The 23,120-nt window shown below is 42.0% G+C and overlaps 1 protein-coding gene across 1 annotated transcript in view; it reads right to left on the bottom strand.

The window, feature by feature from the left end:
• Window positions 1–7,371: 7,371 nt before the first annotated feature.
• Window positions 7,372–23,120, bottom strand: part of LOC134351977 (cytochrome P450 3A24-like) — a 55,433-nt gene continuing 39,684 nt past the window's right edge. The window contains exons 11-13 of the mRNA XM_063058959.1: window positions 9,504–9,727; window positions 8,116–8,278; window positions 7,372–7,905 (exon numbers count right to left, since the gene is read on the bottom strand). Of these exons, the coding sequence (XP_062915029.1) occupies window positions 7,810–7,905; window positions 8,116–8,278; window positions 9,504–9,727 (483 nt within the window). The 3' untranslated portion in view covers window positions 7,372–7,809. The remainder of the gene's footprint in view (window positions 7,906–8,115; window positions 8,279–9,503; window positions 9,728–23,120) is intronic.

The raw sequence follows: 23,120 nt of genomic DNA, 5'->3' as shown, positions 1-23,120 counted from the left end.
GGTCTCACCAATATACAGGAAGCCACACCGGGAGCACCAGATACAGAGGATGATCCTAACTGACTCACAGGTGAAGTGTCACCCCACCTGGAAGGACTGTTTACGGCCCTGAATGGTAGTGAGGGAGGAGGTGTTGGGACAGGTGTGTCACTTGTTCTGCTTGGAAGGATGAGTGCCAAGAGGGAGATCAGTGGGGAGGGACAAATGGACAAGGAAGTTGTGTAGGGAGCAATTCCTATGGAAAGCAGAAGGTGGAGGGGAGGGAAAGATGTGCTTGGTAGTGGGATCCCAATGGAGATGGCAGAAGTTATGGGGAATTATGTGCTGGCATGGAGTCAGCTGGGGTGGTAGGTGAGACAAGAGGAACCCTATCCCTGGTGGAACCCACCCTACTCTCAAATTTATCTGGTCTATTTCCCACACCTCCCTCCCCTTTTTCAATCTCCCTGTCTCTATCGCTGGGGACAGTTTGTCTAGTGATGTATATTATAAACCTAATGACTCTCTCAGCTACCTGGACTATACCTCTTCCCACCCTATTTCATGTAAAAGTGCCATCCCCTTCTTTACATTCCTCTGTCTCCACCGCATCCGCTTTCAGGATGAGGCTTTTCATTCCAGAACAAAGGAGGTGTCCTCCTATTTCAAACAAAGGGGCTTCCCTTCCTCCACCATCAATACTGCCCTTAACCGCATCTTTTCCATTTCACACACGCCTGCTCTTACCCCCTCCCCCCGCCACACTACTGGGAATAGGGTTCCTCTTGTCCTCACCTACCAACCCACCAGCCTCTGCATTCAGCACATAATTCTCTGTAACTTCCGCCATCTCCAACAGGATCCCACCACCAAGCACATCTTCCCCAGCCCCACTTTCTGCTTTCCACAGGGATTGCTCCCTACATGACTCCCTTGGCCATTCATCCCTCCCCACTGATCTCCCCCCAGCACTTACCCTTGCAAGTGGAACAAGTGGCACACCTACCCCAACACCTCCCCCCTCACTACCAGTCAGGGCCCTAAGCAGTCTTTCCAGGTGAGTCTGTTGGGGCCACCTGCTGTACTTGGTGTGGCCTCCTGTATATTGGTGAGACCCGACGTAGATTGGGAGACTGCTTCACTGAGCATCTATGCTCTGTCCGCCAGAACAAGCGGGACCTCCCAGTGGCCACCAATTTTGATTCCACTTCCCATTCCCATTCCGACATGTCTACTATTGCGAGGAGGCCACACTCGGATTGGAGGAGCAGCACCTTATATTCTGTCTGGGTAGCCTCCAACCTGATGGCATGAACATCAATTTCTCAAACTTCTGGTAACACCCACCCCCTCACCTTTACCAGTCCCTATTCCCCTTTCTCTACCTCACCTTATATCCTTGCCTGCCCACCGCCTCCCCTTTTATTTCTTCCATAGCCTTCTGTAGACTCCTATCAGATTCCCCCTTCTCCAGCCCTGTATCTTTTTCACCAATCAACTTCACCCCTCATCTCCTCCCGATTTCACCTATCTCTTGTGTTTCTTCCCTCCCCGACTCCTCATCTTTTCTTCTCCAGTTCTGATAAAGGATCTCGGCCTGAAACTTAGCTTGTTTACTCTTTTCCATCGATACTTCCTGGCCTGCTGAATTCCTCCAGCTGTTTGTGTGTCTTGCTTGTCGCTCCAGTGCTTTTTGTTTGTTTTTGCTTCAAATTTCCAGCATTGCTTTTTGCCAAATTGCTGTCTGAATATATTTCTCTTCTGTTTAACAAAAACTTTCTGATAGAAAGCTGGATGAGGGAAGCCAAGTGTGCTTTCCATGGTCTTATCCATTTAAGTTTTCTATTAATGCAAGGAACTTGTTTCTGGGAATAGAGACCAGGGTGGACCTCTGCAATATAGTAAAATATGAACCATTCAAAAGATTTACAAGTTTATATTATTCAAATTGGCAGATTACTTTCTTTATTAATATGGGCAGAGAATCTCTGCTCTTAATTCCTTCATAAGGCAGGAAAAATGGATCTTGCCATGGTTAACAGTTGCTAGGCAGATTGCCAGGATCGTTAAGCTTTCTTATTGGAATGCTTCCTGGTATAACTTTGGGTCGGATAACATAAGACTGAAAATAGACATATCCTGCACTTAATCAACTTTTTTCTTTGAGTTACCACTAAAGTTTAAATAACTCTCGAATACTGAAGACGAACTAAGAATATGTTTACACTGGACACTTTACGGTATATTAAAATAATGCTGGACTCACTGTAAGGTCAGCATAAAGCCAAAAAGAAAAAACTGTCCAAGAAGGTTAACGGCAGGATGTTGTCATGCACTAGTTGTCTTGGAGGGGAAGCGTCAGGAACCACAAGAAGTCAAGGTGAAAATAAAGTTGCTGCAAAAGCAAAAGTATGCTTATCAGCAGCATATCTGTGTACCCCGAATGGGAACACCAGTATATCTGTGTATCCCTTGTTGTGACACACAACAAACTGTGCCAGCTTCCGGGGTTTAGATGCTTTATCCAGAATGTGGATAGCTGATATAACCCTTTAAAGGAATAGGCTTCCCCATTCATTGGTGCCCATGTTATGGCACCAGGATTTAATATTTAAAGAGCTCCTGAACTAAGGTTCAGTGCTCAATCATCAGCTGAGTTTTGGATTCTTGTCTAGTGTTTAGCTTAGAACCTTATCTTCATTTCAGTCTTGTATCGTGTCTCAATTCTAGTCTCGGATTCTACAGCACTTGGGTCATAACCATTCTCGCCTAGGCCTTTCATCACACCCCTAATGGGAGCCAGTATATCTGTGTCCCCCTTACACAGGTGCAGAGTATGAGCTGGATTTGACTTTTTTTTTTAATTGTCCCCAGACAATAAAACATACAGCAGAGATAAAATTTTACCCAGATTGAGGATGAGTTACGAGGCTGAAGTTAACTTCAATAATCTTGGATGGTATTAGAAATTATCTGGTGTGAATTGGGACAGTCTATTTTCTGGAAAGGCGTACTTGGAAAGTGGAAGGCCATCAAAAAAATGAAATTTTGAGAGTACAAAGCTTGTATGTGCTTGTCAGAATAAAAGGTAAAATAACAAGTGTAGGGGACCTTGGTTTTCAAGAGCTCTTGAGGCCTTGGTTATGACAAAGAAGGAGGTGCATAGCAAGTGTAGGCAAGTGAGAACAAATGAGGTGCCTATAGAGTACAAGAAATGTAAGAGAATGCTTGAGCATAAAAATCATCAAGGCTAAAAGAAGGCATGAAATTGCTCTAGCAAACAAGATGAAGGAGAATCCTAAGGGGTTCTACAGATATGTTAAGAACAAAAGGATTTCTAGGGACAAAATTCGTTCTCTGGAAAACCAGAATGGTAATCCATGTGTAGAGCCAAAACAGATGGAGAAATCTTAAATGCATTCTTTACATCTGTATTTACTCAGGAGGTGAATACATAATCTATAGAAGTGAGACAAAGTGGCATCAACTTCATGAACCCTATGTAGATTACAGAGAAGGAGGTGTTTGTTACACTGAGGCAAATTAGTGTGGGTAATTCCCCAGGGCCTAACCAGGTGTTCCCTCAGTTGCTACAGGAAGCAAGTTCAGAAATTGTCAGGTGCCTAGCAGAGATACTTAAAACATCCTTAGTGACAGGAAAAGTACCAGAGGATTGGAGAATAGCCAATGTTGTTCCACTGTTTAAAAAAGGCTCTAAACAGAAACCAGGAAATTATTGGCCGAAGTGCCTGACATCAGTTATGGGAAAATTATTGGAAAGTATTCTAAGGGACCAGATATACAGTATAAGTATTTGGATAGACATGGACTGATTAAGGATAGTCAGCGTGGCTTGGTGCATGGTAGGTCAGGTCTAACCGATCTTATACAGTTTTTTGAAGAAGTTACCGGGAAAGTGGATGAAGGCAAGGCAGTGGATTTTGTCTATATGGACTTTAATATGCATTTGACAGGTCCTGCATGGGATGTTGATTAAGAAGGTTCAATATTCAGGATGAAGTAGTAAATCGTATTAGATATTGGCTTTGTGGAAGAGCCCAGAGAGTCACAGTAGAGGGTTGCTTCTAAGACTGGAGGCCTGTGACTAGTAGTGTGCTGCAGGGATCAGTTGCTGGGTCCTTTGTTGTTTGTCATCTATACTGATGATCTGGATAATAATGTGGTTAACTGGATCAGCAAATTTTCAGATGACACCAAGATTTGGGGTGTAGTGGACAGTCAGGAAGGCTATCATGGCTTGCAGAGGGATCTGCAGCGGTGGGAAAAATGGCCTGAAAAATGACAGATGGAATTTAATGTAGACAAGTGTGAAGTTTTGCACCTTGGTAGGACTAACCAGGGTAGGTCTTAAACAGTACAGGTAGGGCACTGAGGATTGTGGTAGAAGAAAGGGATCTGGGAACACAGGTCCATAATTCATTGAAAGTGGCATCACAGGTCGATAGGGTTGAAAAGAAAGCTTTTTGCACATTGGCTTTCATGAATCAATGTATGTTATACAGAATTTCTGATGAGATGTTATGTTGAGGTTGTATAAGATGTTGGTGAGGCCTAATTTGGAGTAATATTGCCAGGTCTGAAGGACCTGAATTATAAGGAAAGATTGAATAGGTTAGGATTGACTCTTTAGAACGTAGAAGACTGAGAGGAGATTTGATAGAGGTATACAAAATTATGAAGGGTATAGATAGGGTAAATGCAAGCAGGCTTTTTCCACTGAGGTTGGGTGGGACTACAACCAGAGGTCCTGGGTTAAGCGTGAAAAGTGAGATGTTTAAGGGGAACATGAGGGTATACTTCTTCACTCAGAAGGTCTTGAGAGTATGGAATGAGCTGCCAGCACAAATAGCACATGTAAGCTCAATTTCAAAACTTAAGAGAGAAGTTTGGACAGGTACATTGATAGTAGGGGTATGGTGGGTTCTGGTCCTGGTGCAGGTCATTGGGAGTAGACAGTTTAAATGGTTTTGGCATGGACTAGGTGGCTCAAACGGCCTGTTCCTGTGCTGGACTTCTTTATGACTTGTTGATGTCAGTAGGTAAAAAGTAACGAACTTAGTCAGCATTTGAAAATAGGTTGTAGTCATCCCAGCAAAAACTCTAGATGAATTAACATCACCATGAATTAATTGTTTTTAGCACTGCTTTCCCTTTTTGGAATATACAGCGGATTCTGGTTAATTGGGACACATTGTCAGTACATTTTGGCCCAATTAAGCGGCTGCCCCAATTAGACAAAGTTTTATAGAAATAGTTAAAGTATAAACAAATATTTAAAAATTATGTATTTAAATAAAATACAGAACAAATCAGAACACTATCAATACTACTACAGTACTATAAAACTGTGTATTACTTCCTGGTGTGTACTTTAGACTGACTATAAATGAACAAAATTGGCACAGACATCTCGTGCAGAGAGTAGACTGCCTTCATATAGCGCTTTCGTCGATTACATCCTCTAAATCTCCATTTCATTCTAATATTCAAGATAATTGCTGATACCTTCAAATTCTTTGTAGTTCCTACCTTTTGGAGTAGAAAAATTGTTTCATTTTCACCCCCGGCCGTTTCAAGCATCTCCCAGCTTGAATGCCTGAAACCAATGTTAACAAAACGGTTCCGAATTGCCTTACTGCTTATTTCTCGCAAATTATCTGAGAAAACTCTCTGCTTTTTGAACACAAACACATGCAACTCAGGCTATTTAAAAACTGTTTGCTCTAAGAATGCTGTAAATGTCTAACAGCCACACATGTGCACTCAACTAGCACTAATTAGAAACTGTTTGTCAACAGTCTCCTGCACCAATTAAGCAGCATAGTGCCCCACGTAAATGAAGAGAATCCTAGCTATTTTCTCAATTAGTTTTTGTTCTTTAAGCTTCTCCAATTAACTCATGGCCCACTTAACCAGAATCCACTGTAATTCATTTGTTACTAGGATAATTTGCTACTAGGATTGATAGGATAAAATGAATTCATTGTTGAAAGAAACTGTAAAATTGAAAAAAAAAATCAGTACTCTACATTAACTGCCATAACTGGAAATATTGCTCTTGGTTTGATATCATTTTAATTTAACAATTATCAAAAAGGCAATTCATTCATTTCTATAGATGCAGCCTGACCTTTTGAGTACCTCCTGCACTTTGTGTGCGTTGCTTTGGATTTCCGGCATCTGCAGAATTTCTCATGTTTATAGATCATGGTAATAGTTTACATCTGAAAGCTCTTGACTTTTGGTAGTCTAATGCACAAGATCCCAAGGGGCAGCAGAAGGTTGTAGTCGCAGCTAGTTCCATTATGGAAGTGACTGAGTCTTCCTCCCCCTCCCCACATCAAGTACATCTTCAAGAGGCGATGACTCAAGAAGGCAACATCCATCATTAGAGATTCTCATTATCTGGCATATACCCTCTTTGCATTACTACCACCATTGGGATGAAAGAATGGTGGTGCAGGGTCTGCATTTTCTCATGAGCAAGTGTGTTCATTTCCTCTTCATACTTATCTCGTGTTCTTATTCCTGGTACCTTAAGAAGGAAGATCACCTGGGGTGGGTTTCCTACCTCTGTAGCTTCACAGAACTTGAACTCTCAATATGGAAGTTCCTGTGGAGATGGTGATAGATGGGAGCTGATTGGAAGGTCAAAGGGCAGGAGGACAGGCTGAGCTGAGCATATCTGCAATCTCTGACCTTTCACAAGTGGTAGTTGTGTATCAGAGATTCTAAAGTGCTCTTGAGCTATTCCATCAAGAAATTCATAAATGGTGCTTTTCTTCAAATACATTTACACACATGCACAAAAAATACATTTAGAGTGCATTTAAAGGAATGAATTAGAAACTGGGAATTACAACTCTTCCGTGGCTGAAACAAATTTCAACATTTTATACTTTTCTAGGCTGATTTGCCCTTTCCCTCTATGCCTTCAAAATGATGACATTTCTTGTGACAGATGAAACATTGCTCAGGAGCACGGACCCATCCTAGTCCAGTACACACCATGACCATTGTTGATTGAAGGAAGCAGAGGCAGTTGGTCTCTCTCAGGCATACCAGACAAGACTACACCTAGAACTGCAGATATACTCTTCAATGTTCTGCTCACAGCCTGCAGCATTGAAAATTTTAAATATAGAACAAGCACTGCGTAGACTTTTGAACAGGTGCCAGCATAAATCACTACAATGTCTGTTTCCCCTTAAGCAACCCGCTCTTCACCCAACATCTCTCTCTCTCACATCATAACTGCACCAAGTAGTAAACCCAGAAGTATGCCTTAGGACAAAATACAGCCTAAGCAAGACTACATAATGGACAATATTGAATAACTAGCCATTCTGCACACTAAACAGTTTTCTTTTGAACATGAACGTTTATTAGATCACAAAAAGAAGTAGACAAATTTATAACTGGCACAAACATTCAAAATCAAGATGCTGAACATAAAATGCTTTACTATTAATTGCAAAGGGTAAAAACCATTTGCAAGCTATCTCTTTATTAGATATTAATGGCACATCATAAAATGATTGGATATTGAAGTGAACCTCTAAGTTAGTTTTCAACATTTTTTGATTGGAGTAATAACTAGTTGTTTTATTTAGTATCCAACAATCGACAGCACTAAAGACTCTCTTCACAATTAAACATGAAGATGCTTATCTCTAACCTTCGTGAAAATGATTAGCTTCCTCACTCTCAAGATGCCATTCAAATATTTAGTGGTATAAATCTCTAAACTCTAAGTTATGTGATGTACACTCTCCTAAATATTTCGCAGCACCACTGCATTCTTGTCTCTTACTCCTCTGAATCAGTTTTCGTTCGTGGTACCAATTTCAGAATTATGGGTTTTTTAGGATGCATGGGTCCTTTCACATCAATTTCTAATGGGACCTGGAATAGAAACAGCGACATTAAATTAACTGAAAAGCTTGAATAGACACCATTATCCTTTTATCAGCTATCTTTCCATATTTCCCTCCTCAATTCACATGCTCCTTTAAAAGCTCTTAATTTAAATGTAATTTCACAATACAAATCACTTCCCCACCGCACCCCCCCCCCACCCTCCCCCCTGCAAATCCTCTATTCTGCAGAGCTCACCGGTGTCTCCTTGCATGGCACAAAAGTCAGACGTTGAAGGAGCGAAACAAGTCCCATCTTGATTACAAATTGAGCGAAGCGCATCGCAATGCAGTTGCGAGGACCCAACCCAAATGGCAGTAAGATGCAAGAATTCGAAGATTTCCATTCTTCTTTACTAAACCTAAATATATGGAAACAAGTTGAGTATGCAAAATGGATCATTATAAGATTTGGTCAGGAGACATAGATGAAGACTGGAACACTTTGAATAAGTAACTGACTTAAGTTCTCATTTCTCCCTGACTTTCATATGTACCTGATGTTGCAGTTCCATAAATATTGGATGCTAATTGATGATAATCCTTCGACTTTGGAACTCCTGACAGTGTGGACACATTTTTTTCTAAATCCTTTTTCAAGTTTGAAAATAATACCAACATTTTATAGATGCTCCACAGAAAGCATCCTATTGGGATGCATCACAGCTTGATATGGTATTTGCTCTGCCCAAGACCATAAAAATTTCCAAAGAGTTGTGAATGCAGCCCAAACCATCATGTAAACAAGCCTCACTTCCATTGACTCAGTCCCCATTTCCCATTGCCTCTAGAAAGCAACCAACGTAACAAGGGTTCCTCTTTCGACTCTGGTCATTCCTCCTTCTCTTCCCTCCCACTGGGTTGAAGATACAAAAGCTTGCACACATGTAATAGTGGGATAGAAACTATCCTTGCACCTGGTGGTACAAGTCTCTTGCACAGACTTCTCTATGCTAAAGATGAATTGTTGATTTCTCAATCTACCTTGTCAGGTCCCTTGCAATTGTCTACCTTCACTTTCCCTATAAATTAATGTACGTTCTGTATCTTTTCCCTTTTATACTAGCTTAACATATTTCTCTGTCTGATGGCATGCAAACAAAAGCTTTCACTGTATATCAAATGTTTACAGTCAGCACTTCATCTGGTGGATTTTTAGGTTGGGAAAATTGTACTGGATACTAGTAGCCAATTCCCCAGAGGCAGAATATCTGTAAGGGCTAGAAGCTCAATTTTTGCAAACAGGAGCCAGATCTACCTATGAGACTCATTCTGATTTCCAGTGTGCAAACAAATGAAAATAGGGTATCGGGAACACATCTACAAGTACTTAGTAGTGTACTGAATCTGCTCTCGAGGGGCAGCATAAATAGGCTACCAAATTTCACTTCCATTCACTTCAAGATGTTCCTTAAAGCCTACCTTGTTGACTATGTTGTTTGATTATCTGCCCTATAATCTACTAAGCTTGAAGCTTTCCATGAAAAAAAACCAAAATAACTTCAACTGGTTAGCAAAGGCCACAGTTGATGGTGAGTGTTGGGTCAGAGGTTGGTGCATTTAAAAGGCAATGTCATTACTACATACCTCTCAGGTCTGAATTCTTCAGGTTCTTCCCAGTACTTTGTATCACGGTGCAAGACGTAAACAGGCACCACAACTACAGTGCCCTTTGGAATTGCCACTCCATTGAGTTTGACATCTTTCTTGCAGACTCTTTCCAAACGGGGTGCAGGAGGATATAACCTCAGTGTTTCAGATATCACCATTTCCAGGTACTCCAGACGCATCACACCATATGTAGGCTGAGCCTTCACAGAGAAACACACTTTTAGCAACCCTAAGAGGCACTAGTATAGAAGTGTGATGGTTATTGAAGCCAATAATATAGTAAAGTTAAAAGATTTTGTCATAGAGTAGGAAGAATATTTTGCTGTGTACTTTTAGAAGAAAAATGTTGATTTCACTTACAGGAAGTCTAGAACCAGGAATAATATTTAGCAGATAGTGATAAAGATCCAAAAGTGAATTCAGGATTCAAGGATTTACCCAGAGGTTGAAGCACATCACCGTGCAGTATAGCTGAGACAATGCCATCAAAGGGTCTGTAAAAGAAGCTTGACAAATAGGGGAAAAGAAATAGTGGGTGCAAAAATAGGTAAGGGGAGCGTCCGGTGGAGCCTGGCCCTATTAGGTGCAACAGATGCTTTATGTGCTGTAAATGCTATCCAAAGCATTGGGAGACTGACCAGAGAAAATATTCTTGAGTGCTTTATGGACATAAATCAGAAAGAGGGGAAAAACTGGGGCACTATGCACATCAGGAATAAATGGCTTTCAACCGTATTTGCTGGAACAGCTTGACTCTTTGGGTTAGAAGTATACAGTGCCTTGGAAAAAGCATTCAGCCGCCACAACTACTTTCACATTTTACTGACTCATTTCTTAAATATCGAATACATTGAAGTAGGATTTTTTGAGTTAATCTACAAAACATTGTGCATCGCGTCAAATCAAAAGAAAAATTCCAAAACCTGTAAACAATTTACTCAAAATTAAAACCAAAATTGTGAAGCTTGAGAAGTATTCATCCCTTTTGTAATTACTATGCTAACTTTCCTTAGGTGCAATACTGTATATTACCTTACCAACTCACTCAATTTGTTGCTGTACAAACGTAGTAAATTGGAGGATCTTCTGAATAAACGCCCTCTCTCTCTCCAAAGCCCAACAGTATGGTAGAGTTTCAATGAACCAAATCAAAATGAAGACAAAAGAGTTTGCAAGGGTATTCAGCAAAATGATAACAGAGAAGCACAAATGTGGGGCAGGGTACCAGACCATGTCAAAGGCACTGAACAGCTCTCAGAACTCAATGCAGCCCATCTTGAAAAAGTGGAAAACAAATGAAACCACAGCCATGCTGCCTAGGTCAGGACACCCATCTAAACTTAGTCACAAATAAAGTTAATCTTATCTCTGGTATTTCAGAACAAATGGCTGTGCCCTCTGGTCCTAGGTTCACCCACTACAGGAAACATCCTCTCCATGACCACTCTATCCGGGCCTTTCAATATTCGATAGGTTTCAATGAGATGCCATCTCATTCTTCTAAACTCCAGCAAATACAGGCCCAGAGCCATCAAATGCGCCTCATGTGTTAACCCTTTCATTCCCAGAATCAATTTTGTGAATCTCCTCTGAACCCTCTCCAACGCTAATGCATTTTTTCTTAAATAAGGGGCCTAAAACTGCTCATGATACTCCAAGTGCAGTCTGGCCAATGCCGTATAAAACATCAGCATGACATATTTGCTTTTATATCCTAGTCCTCTTGAAATGAATACTAACATTGCATTCGCTTTCCTCACCACCAACTCAACCTGGAAATTAACCTTTAGGGAATCCTGCACAAGGACTCCCAATTCTGATTTTTGAATTTTTCTCCCCGTTTAGAAAATAGACTATGCCTTTATTCCTTCTATGAATGGAGCTTGATCATACACTTCCTTACACTATACTCCATCTGCCGCTTCTCTGTCCATTCCTTCTGCAGACTCCCGATTTCCTCAGCACTACGTGCCCCTCCATCTATGTTTGTTTCGTTTACAAACTTGGCTACCAAGCCATCGATTCCATCATCCAAATCATTTACGTATAATGTGAAAAAAGGGAGTCCCAATACCAACCCCTCTGAAACACCACTAGTCACTGGCAGCTAACCAGAGAAGGCACACTTTATTCCCGCTCTTTGCCTCTTGGAGTCAGACAATGCTCTATCCGTGCCAGTATCTTTCCTGTAATACCGTGGGCTCTTATCTTGTTAAGCAGCTTCTTGTGCAGCTCCTTGTCAAAGTTCTTCTGAAAATATAAGTAAACAACATCCACTGCCAACAAGTACACTCAAAAACTTCTATAGATGAACCGTAGAGAGCATTCGGACAGGCTGCATCACTGTCTGGTATGGAGGGGCTACTGCACAGGACCGAAATAAGCTGCAGAAGGTTGTAAATCTAGTCAGCTCCATCTTGCATACTAGCCTACAAAGTACCCAGGACATCTTTAGGGAGCGGTGGTTCAGAAAGGCAGTGTCCATTATTAAAGACCTCCAGCACCCAGGGCATGCCCTTTTCTCACTGTTACCATCAGGTAGGAAGTACAGAAGCCTGAAGGAACACACTCAGCGATTCAGGAACAGCTTCTTCCCTTCTGCCATCCGATTCCTAAATGAATATTGAAGCTTTGGATACTTTATACTTTATTGTTGCCAAACAATTGATACTAGAACGTACAATCATCACAGCAATATTTGATTCTGCGCTTCCTGCTCCCTGGATTACAAATTGATAGTAAATATTAAAAATTTAAATTATAAATCATAAATAGAAAATAGAAAAATGGAAAGTAAGGTAGTGCAAAAAAAAAACTGAGAGGCAGGTCCGGATATTTGGAGGGTATGGCCCAGATCTGGGTCAGGATCCGTTCAGCAGACTTATCACAATTGGAAAGAAGCTGTTCTCAAATCTGGCCATATGAGTCTTCAAGCTCCTGAGCCTTTTTCCGGAGGGAAGAGGGACGAAAAGTGATACTACCTCACTTTATTTAATATACAGTATTTCTGCTTTTGCACATTTTTAAAAAATCTATTCAATGTATGTAATTGATTTACTTGTCTATTTATTATGCTTTATTTTATTTATTATTGTTTTTTTCTCTCTCTCTCTCTCTGTTAGATTATGTACTGCATTGAACTGCTGCTGCCAAGTTAACACATTTCATGTCACATGCCAGTGATAATAAACCGGATTCTGATGCTGATTCTCCACTGTCTAATCTGCCTGTTATTTCCTAAAAGAATCCCAACAGATTTGTCAGGCAAGGTTTCCCCTTAAGAAAACCATGCTGACTTTGACCTACTACATCATGTGCCTCAAACACGCTGAAACCTCATCCATCATTGATCGTGTGGATAGTCAGAGGCTTTTCCCAGGGCTGAAATGGCTAACATGAGAGAGCATAGTTTTAAGGTGCTCGGAAACAGGTACTGAGGGGATGTCGGGGGTAATGAGAAAATAGGATACATCTGATGATCTGACCCACCTATGTAATGCCAAGGTCATAAAATAGAAAATCACAAACAATATTATAAATGTTTAGTCCACTATCAGAAAGCACTCAGGCACCAACCATGTAGGCAAGAATGAGGTTTATGGACACAGTTGGAATTTCAAGCCCAACATTCTAATCTTGAACTCAATAATGCGAGCATTATTTCTGTAGGAGTATTGAAATGGAACCATGTATGATTCTACATTGAAGGGAAAAGGAGCACACTTTGGCCAAAACCTTCCAAAGCCCAGTACCTCCACTCCAGGATTGATAAGATGCAGTCACTTACCTCAGAAATATGGTAAGAGGGCTGGGCTCCAGGCAAGGCTGAAATTATGTGGGTTCAAGTTACACTCCCCCCACCAAGCATCCTACTAATGTCCAGGCCTTTGAGAACAAAGTTGATGAAGTAAGCGCAAGACTGACCTATCAAAGAGAACCAAGGGACTGCTGTGTGGTTGTGTGCAATGTCTCACCAAAATGTAGCTTACACTTACTCGCCCTGATGAAGGGTCTCAGCCCAAAACATCTGCCCTTTATTCCTCTCCATAGATGCTGCCTGACGTGCTGAGTTCCTCCACTATTTTGTGCGTGTTACTCTGGATCTCCAGCACCTGCAGAAATGCATGATTACACCTGCTTCACCTGACTGCACCATACAACCTGGTTCCTTCTCAATTCATTGGAGGGATGATAGTGCATCCTCAGACAATATTAGAGAATGGGGGGGGGGGTGTCTTCTTCCTAATTAATACATTGTTGTGCTTGGACGTAATGGTCCTGGTGATTTACTGTTCACCAAGCCTGGAATATACAATGGTGCAATGTTGCCCATACTCCCAACCAGAAGAGTTCAGTTAAGCTGTCCTGACAACAATCTACATCCTACCCCAGGCTGATGTGAAGTCTACACTCAATGAATTATACTCCTTGTCAATAGCTCTGAAATGGGATACCTTAAGATTCTCTACATCATTGCTGGTGGTTTCAATGAGGCCAACTTCAAGAATGTGTTACCAAAATATTACAAGGCATGTCTCCTGTCCCACCAGTGGCCCAAGCACCCTTGACCATTGCTACACAGTACAACCAAAGACACCTATCAAGCCACCCCCCACCCAAAATTTGTTACATCACCACAATGTGCTCTTTCTCCCCATATATAACAGAAGTTGAAACATGAGGATCTAGTACAGAAAAGACTCAGCACACAGCCTTAATCATCACCATCATGTACTTTTTTTTGTAATTTATTTTTTATTGAAGTTCATCATCAAACATTTCCATAATATGTATTTCAGATACTGTACATATATATCATATAGTCATATTTGTCACAAATCTCCACATAGTATTTATCTAAGGTATACACTTATAGAAAAGAGAGGAAAGAAAGAACAATCGAAAGAAGAAAACTATGTACAAAATAGGGAGTGATCCTTTTTTTTTACAACATATTCATTGACTTGTGAGAATAAAATCAGACCTATGAGGTGTTATGTAGTTAAACCATTTTTCCCAATATGAATCGCGTTGTTCCAACTTATGATTAACAGATGCTGTTATCTTCTCCATTTTGTAAATGCGCATTGTAATTTCCATCCATACATTTAAAGTTGGGCTCTCCTGTGATAACCATTTCCTGGTAAGGGTCTTTTTACCAGCCACCAGCAGTATATTCATTAAATATTTATCTCTTTTCAACCATTCTTGAGGTATATACCCAAAATATATGGTCTTACTCTCTAAGGGTATTTCACATTTAAAGATGTCTTGTAGGGCATTGTGTATCCCACTCCAATAGTCTTTGATAACAGGGCATTCCCAGAAAAAATGATAATGGTTTGCATTTTGATTTCCACAATTTCTCCAGCAACAGGGAGGTAACTATCATAATGGGATTTCTGAGAGGGTGCAATAAAATATCTTATCAAGTTTTTCTACCCGAACTCCCTCCATTTCTGCGAAATGGTACGCTTCCATTGATACTTCCATATTATTGTCCAGTCTTCCTCAGATATTATTATCCCTCCTTCTTTCTCCCATTTTGTTTTAATGTATGAAGTTGAATGTGTTTTAAGATTTGACAAACCCTTATACACGCTTGAAATGATTCTACTATCATTGTCTGAATTATATGCTTTTCTAAATAGCTCTATCAGACATGTACTTGCCTTGGTTACATTTTTAACCGTCCTATTAACATACTGTCACATCTGTAAATACTGATAAAAGTCTTGTTTTTCTAATAAGTGTTTCTCTTTCAGCATTTCAAAAATGAACAGTTCCTTCTTTCATTATATTGCAAATAGCTGTTATTCCTTCAGCTGTCCAGTCCTTAAATCTAGCATCCAGTTTATTCAGTGTAAAATCCGAGTCATATGCACACCATTTAAGCATTGCAATGTCTCTCTCTAGTTTTTATTCTTTTATAATTGTTTTCCATATTCTAAGAATCCATTTCACCCATGGGTTATCAATAGTATTTATGTAACTTTGCAGGTTATCATCAGCCAAAATTGCCTGTATGGGGATGGAAAGCATCCTCCCCTCAATGTTTTTCCATTGAGCGCCATATGATGGGTTGCACCAGTATATCACAACTCTCAACTGTGCTGCAAAATAGTAATCTCTAAGAGAAGGTAGGCTGTGCCCCCCCCCCCGCCTTCCTTGGCTAAATGCAAGGTTTTGAGACGAACTCTAGGCCTTTTACCTTGCCATATATATCTTGATAGTATCTTGTTCCATTCATTGAATTGATTTTGGTTAACTTCTACTGGTAGGGTCTGAAAGAGATATAGTAGTCTGGGCAGTATATTCATTTTAATAGATTCAATCCTTGAACTGAGACCAAGAAAAGGAATTAGGTTCCATCTTGTTATATCTTCCTTAATTTTTTATATATAGGCTGATAATTGCATTCTGATAATTTTGCCAAATCTTTTGGCATAATCATGCCCAAATATTTGACGGACTCTGTTTGCCATGCCCAAGGATATCTACTTTCAATTTCTCCTGGAGGGCTACAGTTATGTGAAAGTAGTTGGGTTTTATCTTTGTTGATCTTGTATCCTGATAATTGGCCATATTGTTCAAAGGATTGTATCAATTTAGGTAAAGAGTATGCTGGCTGCCCTAGATAGATCAAAATATCATCAGCGTAACAGGCCAATTTACATTCTGTCCCTTTAGTAGTAATTCCCCTGATATCTTCATTTTGTCTGATGTGTTGAGCTAATGGTTCCAGATATAATGCAAAGAGTAGCGGTGACCATGCACAACCCTGTCTCCTGCCCCTTTCCAGGGTAAAACTATTAAATAAATATACATTGATTTTAATCCTAGCAGTAAAATTGTCATATAGTGCCTGTATAGTTTTAATAATTGTGTCAAGTAGACCAAATCTATGCAAAACTCTGTAAAGAAAATTCCAATTAACCGAATCAAATGCCTTTTCAGTGTCCACACTTATCACTATTGCTTCAATTTCATTTTCTTAATATGATCCATAATGTGAAGTGTCCTTCGTATATTGTCTTGTGTTTGGCGTTATTGTATAAAACCTGTCTGATCATTATGTATCAGTGTGGGTAGAAACTCTTCTAATCGTTTGGCCATTATGGAGGTAAATAATCTATAATCCATATTAAGAACAGATATTGGACTAAATGACCCACATTCCATTTTATCCTTGCCTTCTTTCGGTATAGCTGAGATTATCGCCTCCTTCCAGCTGGGTGGCATTTGTGCCTTTCTTAGAGCCCAGTTCAGTGTGGTGAGCAAAACAGGAATTAACTCACTTCAAGCAACACACATCAAAGTTGCTGGTGAACGCAGCAGGCCAGGCAGCATCTATAGGAAGAGGCGCAGTCGACATTTCAGGCCGAGACCCTTCGTCAGGACTAACTGAAGGAAGAGTGAGTAAGGGATTTGAAAGCTGGAGGGGGAGGGGGAGATGCAAAATGATAGGAGAAGACAGGAGGGGGAGGGATAGAGCCGAGAGCTGGACAGGTGATAGGCAAAAGGGGATACGAGAGGATCATGGGACAGGAGGTCCGGGAGGAAAGACAAGGCGGGGGGGGGTGACCCAGAGGATGGGCAAGAGGTATATTCAGAGGGACAGAGGGAGAAAAAGGAGAGTGAGAGAAAGAATGTGTGCATAAAAATGAGTAACAGATGGGGTACGAGGGGGAGGTGGGGCCTAGCGGAAGTTAGAGAAGTCAATGTTCATGCCATCAGGTCGGAGGCTACCCAGACGGAATATAAGGTGTTGTTCCTCCAACCTGAGTGTGGCTTCATCTTTACAGTAGAGGAGGCCGTGGATAGACATGTCAGAATGGGAATGGGATGTGGAATTAAAATGTGTGGCCACTGGGAGATCCTGCTTTCTCTGGCGGACAGAGCGTAGATGTTCAGCAAAGCGGTCTCCCAGTCTGCGTTGGGTCTCACCAATATATAAAAGGCCACATCGGGAGCACCGGACACAGTATATCACCCCAGTCGACTCACAGGTGAAGTGATGCCTCACCTGGAAGGACTGTTTGGGGCCCTGAATGGTGGTAAGGGAGGAAGTGTAAGGGCATGTGTAGCACTTGTTCCGCTTACACGGATAAGTGCCAGGAGGGAGATCAGTGGGGAGGGATGGGGGGGACGAATGGACAAGGGAGTTGTGTAGGGAGCGATCCCTGCGGAATGCAGAGAGAGGGGGGAGGGAAAGATGTGCTTAGTGGTGGGATCCCGTTGGAGGTGGCGGAAGTTACGGAGAATAATATGTTGGACCCGGAGGCTGGTGGGGTGGTAGGTGAGGACCAGGGGAACCCTATTCCAAGTTGGGTGGTGGGAGGATGGAGTGAGAGCAGATGTACGTGAAATGGGGGAGATGCGTTTAAGAGCAGAGTTGATAGTGGAGGAAGGGAAGCCCCTTTCTTTAAAAAATGAAGACATCTCCCTCGTCCTAGAATGAAAAGCCTCATCCTGAGAGCAGATGCGGCGGAGACGGAGGAATTGCGAGAAGGGGATGGCGTTTTTGCAAGAGACAGGGTGAGAAGAGGAATAGTCCAGATAGCTGTGAGAGTCAGTAGGCTTATAGTAGACATCAGTGGATAAGCTGTCTCCAGAGACAGAGACAGAAAGATCTAGAAAGGGGAGGGAGGTGTCGGAAATGGACCAGGTAAACTTGAGGGCAGGGTGAAAGTTGGAGGCAAAGTTAATAAAGTCAACGAGTTCGAACTCGTTGACTTTATTAACTTTGCCTCCAACTTTCACCCTGCCCTCAAGTTTACCTGGTCCATTTCCGACACCTCCCTCCCCTTTCTAGATCTTTCTGTCTCTGTCTCTGGAGACAGCTTATCCACTGATGTCTACTATAAGCCTACTGACTCTCACAGCTATCTGGACTATTCCTCTTCTCACCCTGTCTCTTGCAAAAACGCCATCCCCTTCTCGCAATTCCTCCGTCTCCGCCGCATCTGCTCTCAGGATGAGGCTTTTCATTCTAGGACGAGGGAGATGTCTTCATTTTTTAAAGAAAGGGGCTTCCCTTCCTCCACTATCAACTCTGCTCTTAAACGCATCTCCCCCATTTCACGTACATCTGCTCTCACTCCATCCTCCCACCACCCAACTTGGAATAGGGTTCCCCTGGTCCTCACCTACCACCCCACCAGCCTCCGGGTCCAACATATTATTCTCCGTAACTTCCGCCACCTCCAACGGGATCCCACCACTAAGCACATCTTTCCCTCCCCCCCTCTCTCTGCATTCCGCAGGGATCGCTCCCTACACAACTCCCTTGTCCATTCGTCCCCCCCATCCCTCCCCACTGATCTCCCTCCTGGCACTTATCCGTGTAAGCGGAACAAGTGCTACACATGCCCTTACACTTCCTCCCTTACCACCATTCAGGGCCCCAAACAGTCCTTCCAGGTGAGGCATCACTTCACCTGTGAGTCGACTGGGGTGATATACTGTGTCCGGTGCTCCCGATGTGGCCTTTTATATATTGGTGAGACCCGACGCAGACTGGGAGACCGCTTTGCTGAACATCTACGCTCTGTCCGCCAGAGAAAGCAGGATCTCCCAGTGGCCACACATTTTAATTCCACATCCCATTCCCATTCTGACATGTCTATCCACGGCCTCCTCTACTGTAAAGATGAAGCCACACTCAGGTTGGAGGAACAACACCTTATATTCCGTCTGGGTAGCCTCCGACCTGATGGCATGAACATTGACTTCTCTAACTTCCGCTAGGCCCCACCTCCCCCTCGTACCCCATCTGTTACTCATTTTTATGCACACATTCTTTCTCTCACTCTCCTTTTTCTCCCTCTGTCCCTCTGAATATACCTCTTGCCCATCCTCTGGGTCACCGCCCCCCCGCCTTGTCTTTCTTCCCGGACCTCCTGTCCCATGATCCTCTCGTATCCCCTTTTGCCTATCACCTGTCCAGCTCTCGGCTCTATCCCTCCCCCTCCTGTCTTCTCCTATCATTTTGCATCTCCCCCTCCCCCTCCAGCTTTCAAATCCCTTACTCACTCTTCCTTCAGTTAGTCCTGACGAAGGGTCTCGGCCTGAAACGTCGACTGCACCTCTTCCTACAGATGCTGCTTGGCCTGCTGCGTTCACCAGCAACTTTGATGTGTGTTGCTTGAATTTCCAGCATCTGCAGAATTCCTGTTGTTTGCGTTTAAATTAACTCACTTCTGTTGTTTGCTGTTGTTTGTATTAACTCACTTCTAAACTCTTTATACCACTCTGCCGTATATCCATCTGATCCTGGTGACTTGCTTAATTTAAGCCTACTAATTGCAGTTTTTAGTTCAGCTTCAGTTATGTCAGCAGTCATCTTTCTATTTTGTTCTTTGCTTAAAGTGGGTAACTCTAAAGAATTCAGGAAGGTGTCAACCTGGGCTATGCTTCCCCCTGGAACTTTGGAATATAGAGTTTTGTAAAACATTTCAAAAGCTTCTTGAATTTCACTTAGCTTATTTTTTATCACTTTTGTTCTTGGATCCCTAATTCTATGAATTGTATTTTCTGCTATCTCTTCTTTCAGTTTCCACACCAGTATTTTCATAGATTTAGATCCACTTTCATAGTGTCTTGGTTTCAGAAACATTACATTTTCTCTAATTTCCTGTGTAGCCAAACTATTAATTTCATTCCTATTATCAACAGATACGTATATAGGTGCATGGTCACTTACATTTATTGTCCCAATTCCACAGGAGTTTATTTTGTCTTTATCTTTAACAAATGTTATGAAATAGTCTATTGTTGTATATACAGAATGGGGGGCAGAATAATGAGTGTAATCCCTTCTGTCAGGGAAAAGGTCCCTCCATATATCAATTAGACCAACATCCTCAAAAAGAGTGTTAACTTTCTTATGTAAAGACTTTGTTTCGTAAGTGTTTCTATTGGAAGAGTCTAACTTCGGTTGTAATTGTAAATTTAAGTCTCCCCCACATATCAAGAGACTTTCTGTTTCCGTTACCATAATATTAGTAATTTTCTGGAAGAAACTAATACCACTTCCTGGGTGTGCGTATATATTCAATAATGTTACTGGAGTTCCGTCTATTTTCCCCCTTACCAGAATATATCTGCCCTCCTTATATTAGTCTCTTCCTAATATCCTTCTCTCGTCCTCCTCCCGTCCCCTGCTTTCTCGGTTCTCTTACTATTTCCCAAGCAGATCCGGATAACTGCTCAGCCAGGCTTTCCCTTGGTTTGACCACGCTAACGGGCAGCCCTCTCTTGTTCATGTCTGTAGTCGCCTCTTCCACTGTCTGATATAGCTGTATCCTTCCTTCGTAAAAAAGGGTACGGGGTTTGGAATTTAATCTTTTCTTGCTTTAATATTCGTTTTGCTTCAGAATATTCCTTCCGTTTCTGTAGGACCGCTGGGGGGTAATCATGATCGAAGTATATTAACTTCCCGTTTCTTCTTACACCCTCTTCTTAACTCAGGCCCTTCGCAGAATCTCCGCCTTGCTCTTGAATTGAAGGAATCTAAGTACCATTGAGCGTGGCTTACCTTCTCCGTCTCTGGAAGGCCTCTGGACGAGCGCACGATGCGCCCTCTCAATTTCAATCTCCATAGTCGGGGGTATCTCCAGCGCTTCCCGCAGCAACTTTTCTACAAACTCCATTATCAACAACCCCTCCACTCCTTCAGGAACATAATAAATCCTGATATTTTTCTGTGGCGATCTTCCCTCCTAGTCAAGCAATTTACTTTCCTGTTGATTGAATACTTTTATCGTCTTACTTAGTATCCGTTCCACGTTTTGCATGCGATCTTCCACTTTCTCAATTCATGTCTCTGCCACCACTATTTTCTGATTGTTGTTGTCGAGCTCTGACTTTATATCATTTAGTTGCTGTTTTATATCTTTTTGGACTTCCCTTATCTCTTCCAGAATTTTTATCATATTTGCCGGTTTGCCTGAACGAGGCCCAGCATCAGCCTCGCCACCACAAGCACGTGTAAGAGAGCCGCTTGTTGTACCTCTCTCTTCCATAGGCTCTGCAGCGACGCTTTTTTGGATGATTCTGGACGATGACGTCACCGGAGCCCTCCAGCACCAGGAACTTAATCAGCAAGATACTCTGTACCAAAGATGACCATTTGGGTGTGCCCAAGTTGGAAACCATGGATGAACCAGGAGATCCACTCTGTACTGAAGTCTGGGTCTGTGGTGTTCAAATCACATGACCCTGACCTTCACACAAAATTGAGATATTGCCTGTATAAAGCAATCAGGAGTACCTAGAACATGGAATTGTACAGACCATTTAACCCACTCCAAGGTCAATCTAATGCTTCCTCCCACAAAGACCTCCATTTTTCTTTTATAAATGTGCCTATTCAAGAGTCTCTGAAAGCTTCCTAATATATCCACTATTATCACTATCTCTGGCAGTGTGTTGCATAAGCTTACCACTCTGTAAAAAAAAACCTACCTCTTATATTGTGATGGATATTCACTTTCCAAGTCCCAAGGCTTATTAGTATCAGTTTTTTAGTATGAGCTTTCCAAAGGGTCAGAGCTGTTGGTGACAAAGTTAAACTTTTACCAAATATACTTTGCTCAGCTTTTTGTTGTAAACAAGAACCGGTCTCCAGTTCTTGATGTAAATTGCAAGCAGGTATCAGTTTGAAGTTGGAGGCACAGTTTTACGAACAAAAGTGTGAAGAATGCAATTGTAGTTTGCAAAGACATGGCGGTCCATGGCCTCCTCTTGTGTCGAGGTGGAGGAGTAACACCTTATATTCCATCTGGGCAGCCTCCAACCAGATGGCATGAATATCCATTTCTCCTTCTGGTAAAAAAAATTATTACCCCTCCCCTCTTCTTCTATTTCCCACTTTGGCCTCTTACCTCTTCTTACCTGCCTATCACTTTCTTCTGGGTTCCCTCCTCCCTCTCTTTCTTCTATGGTCCACTCTCCTCTCTATGAGATGTCTTCTTCTCCAGCCCTTTACCTTTCCCACCCACCTGGCTTCGTCTATCACTTCTAGCTAGCCTCTTTCCCCTCCCGCCAAATTTTTATTCTGGCATCTTCCCCCTTCATTCTAGTACTCAAAAAGGGTCTCAGCCCAAAATATCTACTGTTTATTCATGTCCATTGATGCTTCCTGACCTGCCCGGTTCCTCTAGCATTTTGTGTGTGTTACCTCAGGAGGTTTTTGCCTGCGTTAGCCAGACACAAGATAATGGGGCTACATCACTTAGCACATCAAACATGGTTACAAGTTGAGATGTTTCTGTACTCTGATGGTCACCAGAAGCTTTAAAGAGTATTTGTGGAGTTATTCTATTCCAGCAAAGGTATCTGGAAAACATCACATGCAAATGATGTAATCCAGTAGTAATCCAGGGGCAGCAGGCTGAGGGTAGCAGACACCAACAGAATCAACAAACTCATTCGTAAGGCCAGTGATGTTGTGGGGATGGAACTGGACTCTCTCATGGTGGTGTCTGAAAAGAGGATGCTGTCTAAGTTGCGTGCCATCTTGGACAATGTCTCCCATCCACTACATAATGTACTGGGTGGGCACAGGAGTACATTCAGGCAGAGACTCAT

This window comes from Mobula hypostoma, chromosome 9, assembly GCF_963921235.1.
Source record: "Mobula hypostoma chromosome 9, sMobHyp1.1, whole genome shotgun sequence".
Lineage (NCBI taxonomy): Eukaryota > Metazoa > Chordata > Chondrichthyes > Myliobatiformes > Myliobatidae > Mobula > Mobula hypostoma.
The sequence above is the reverse complement of the archived record's forward strand: the minus strand, read 5'-3'. Positions and strand labels throughout refer to the sequence as shown.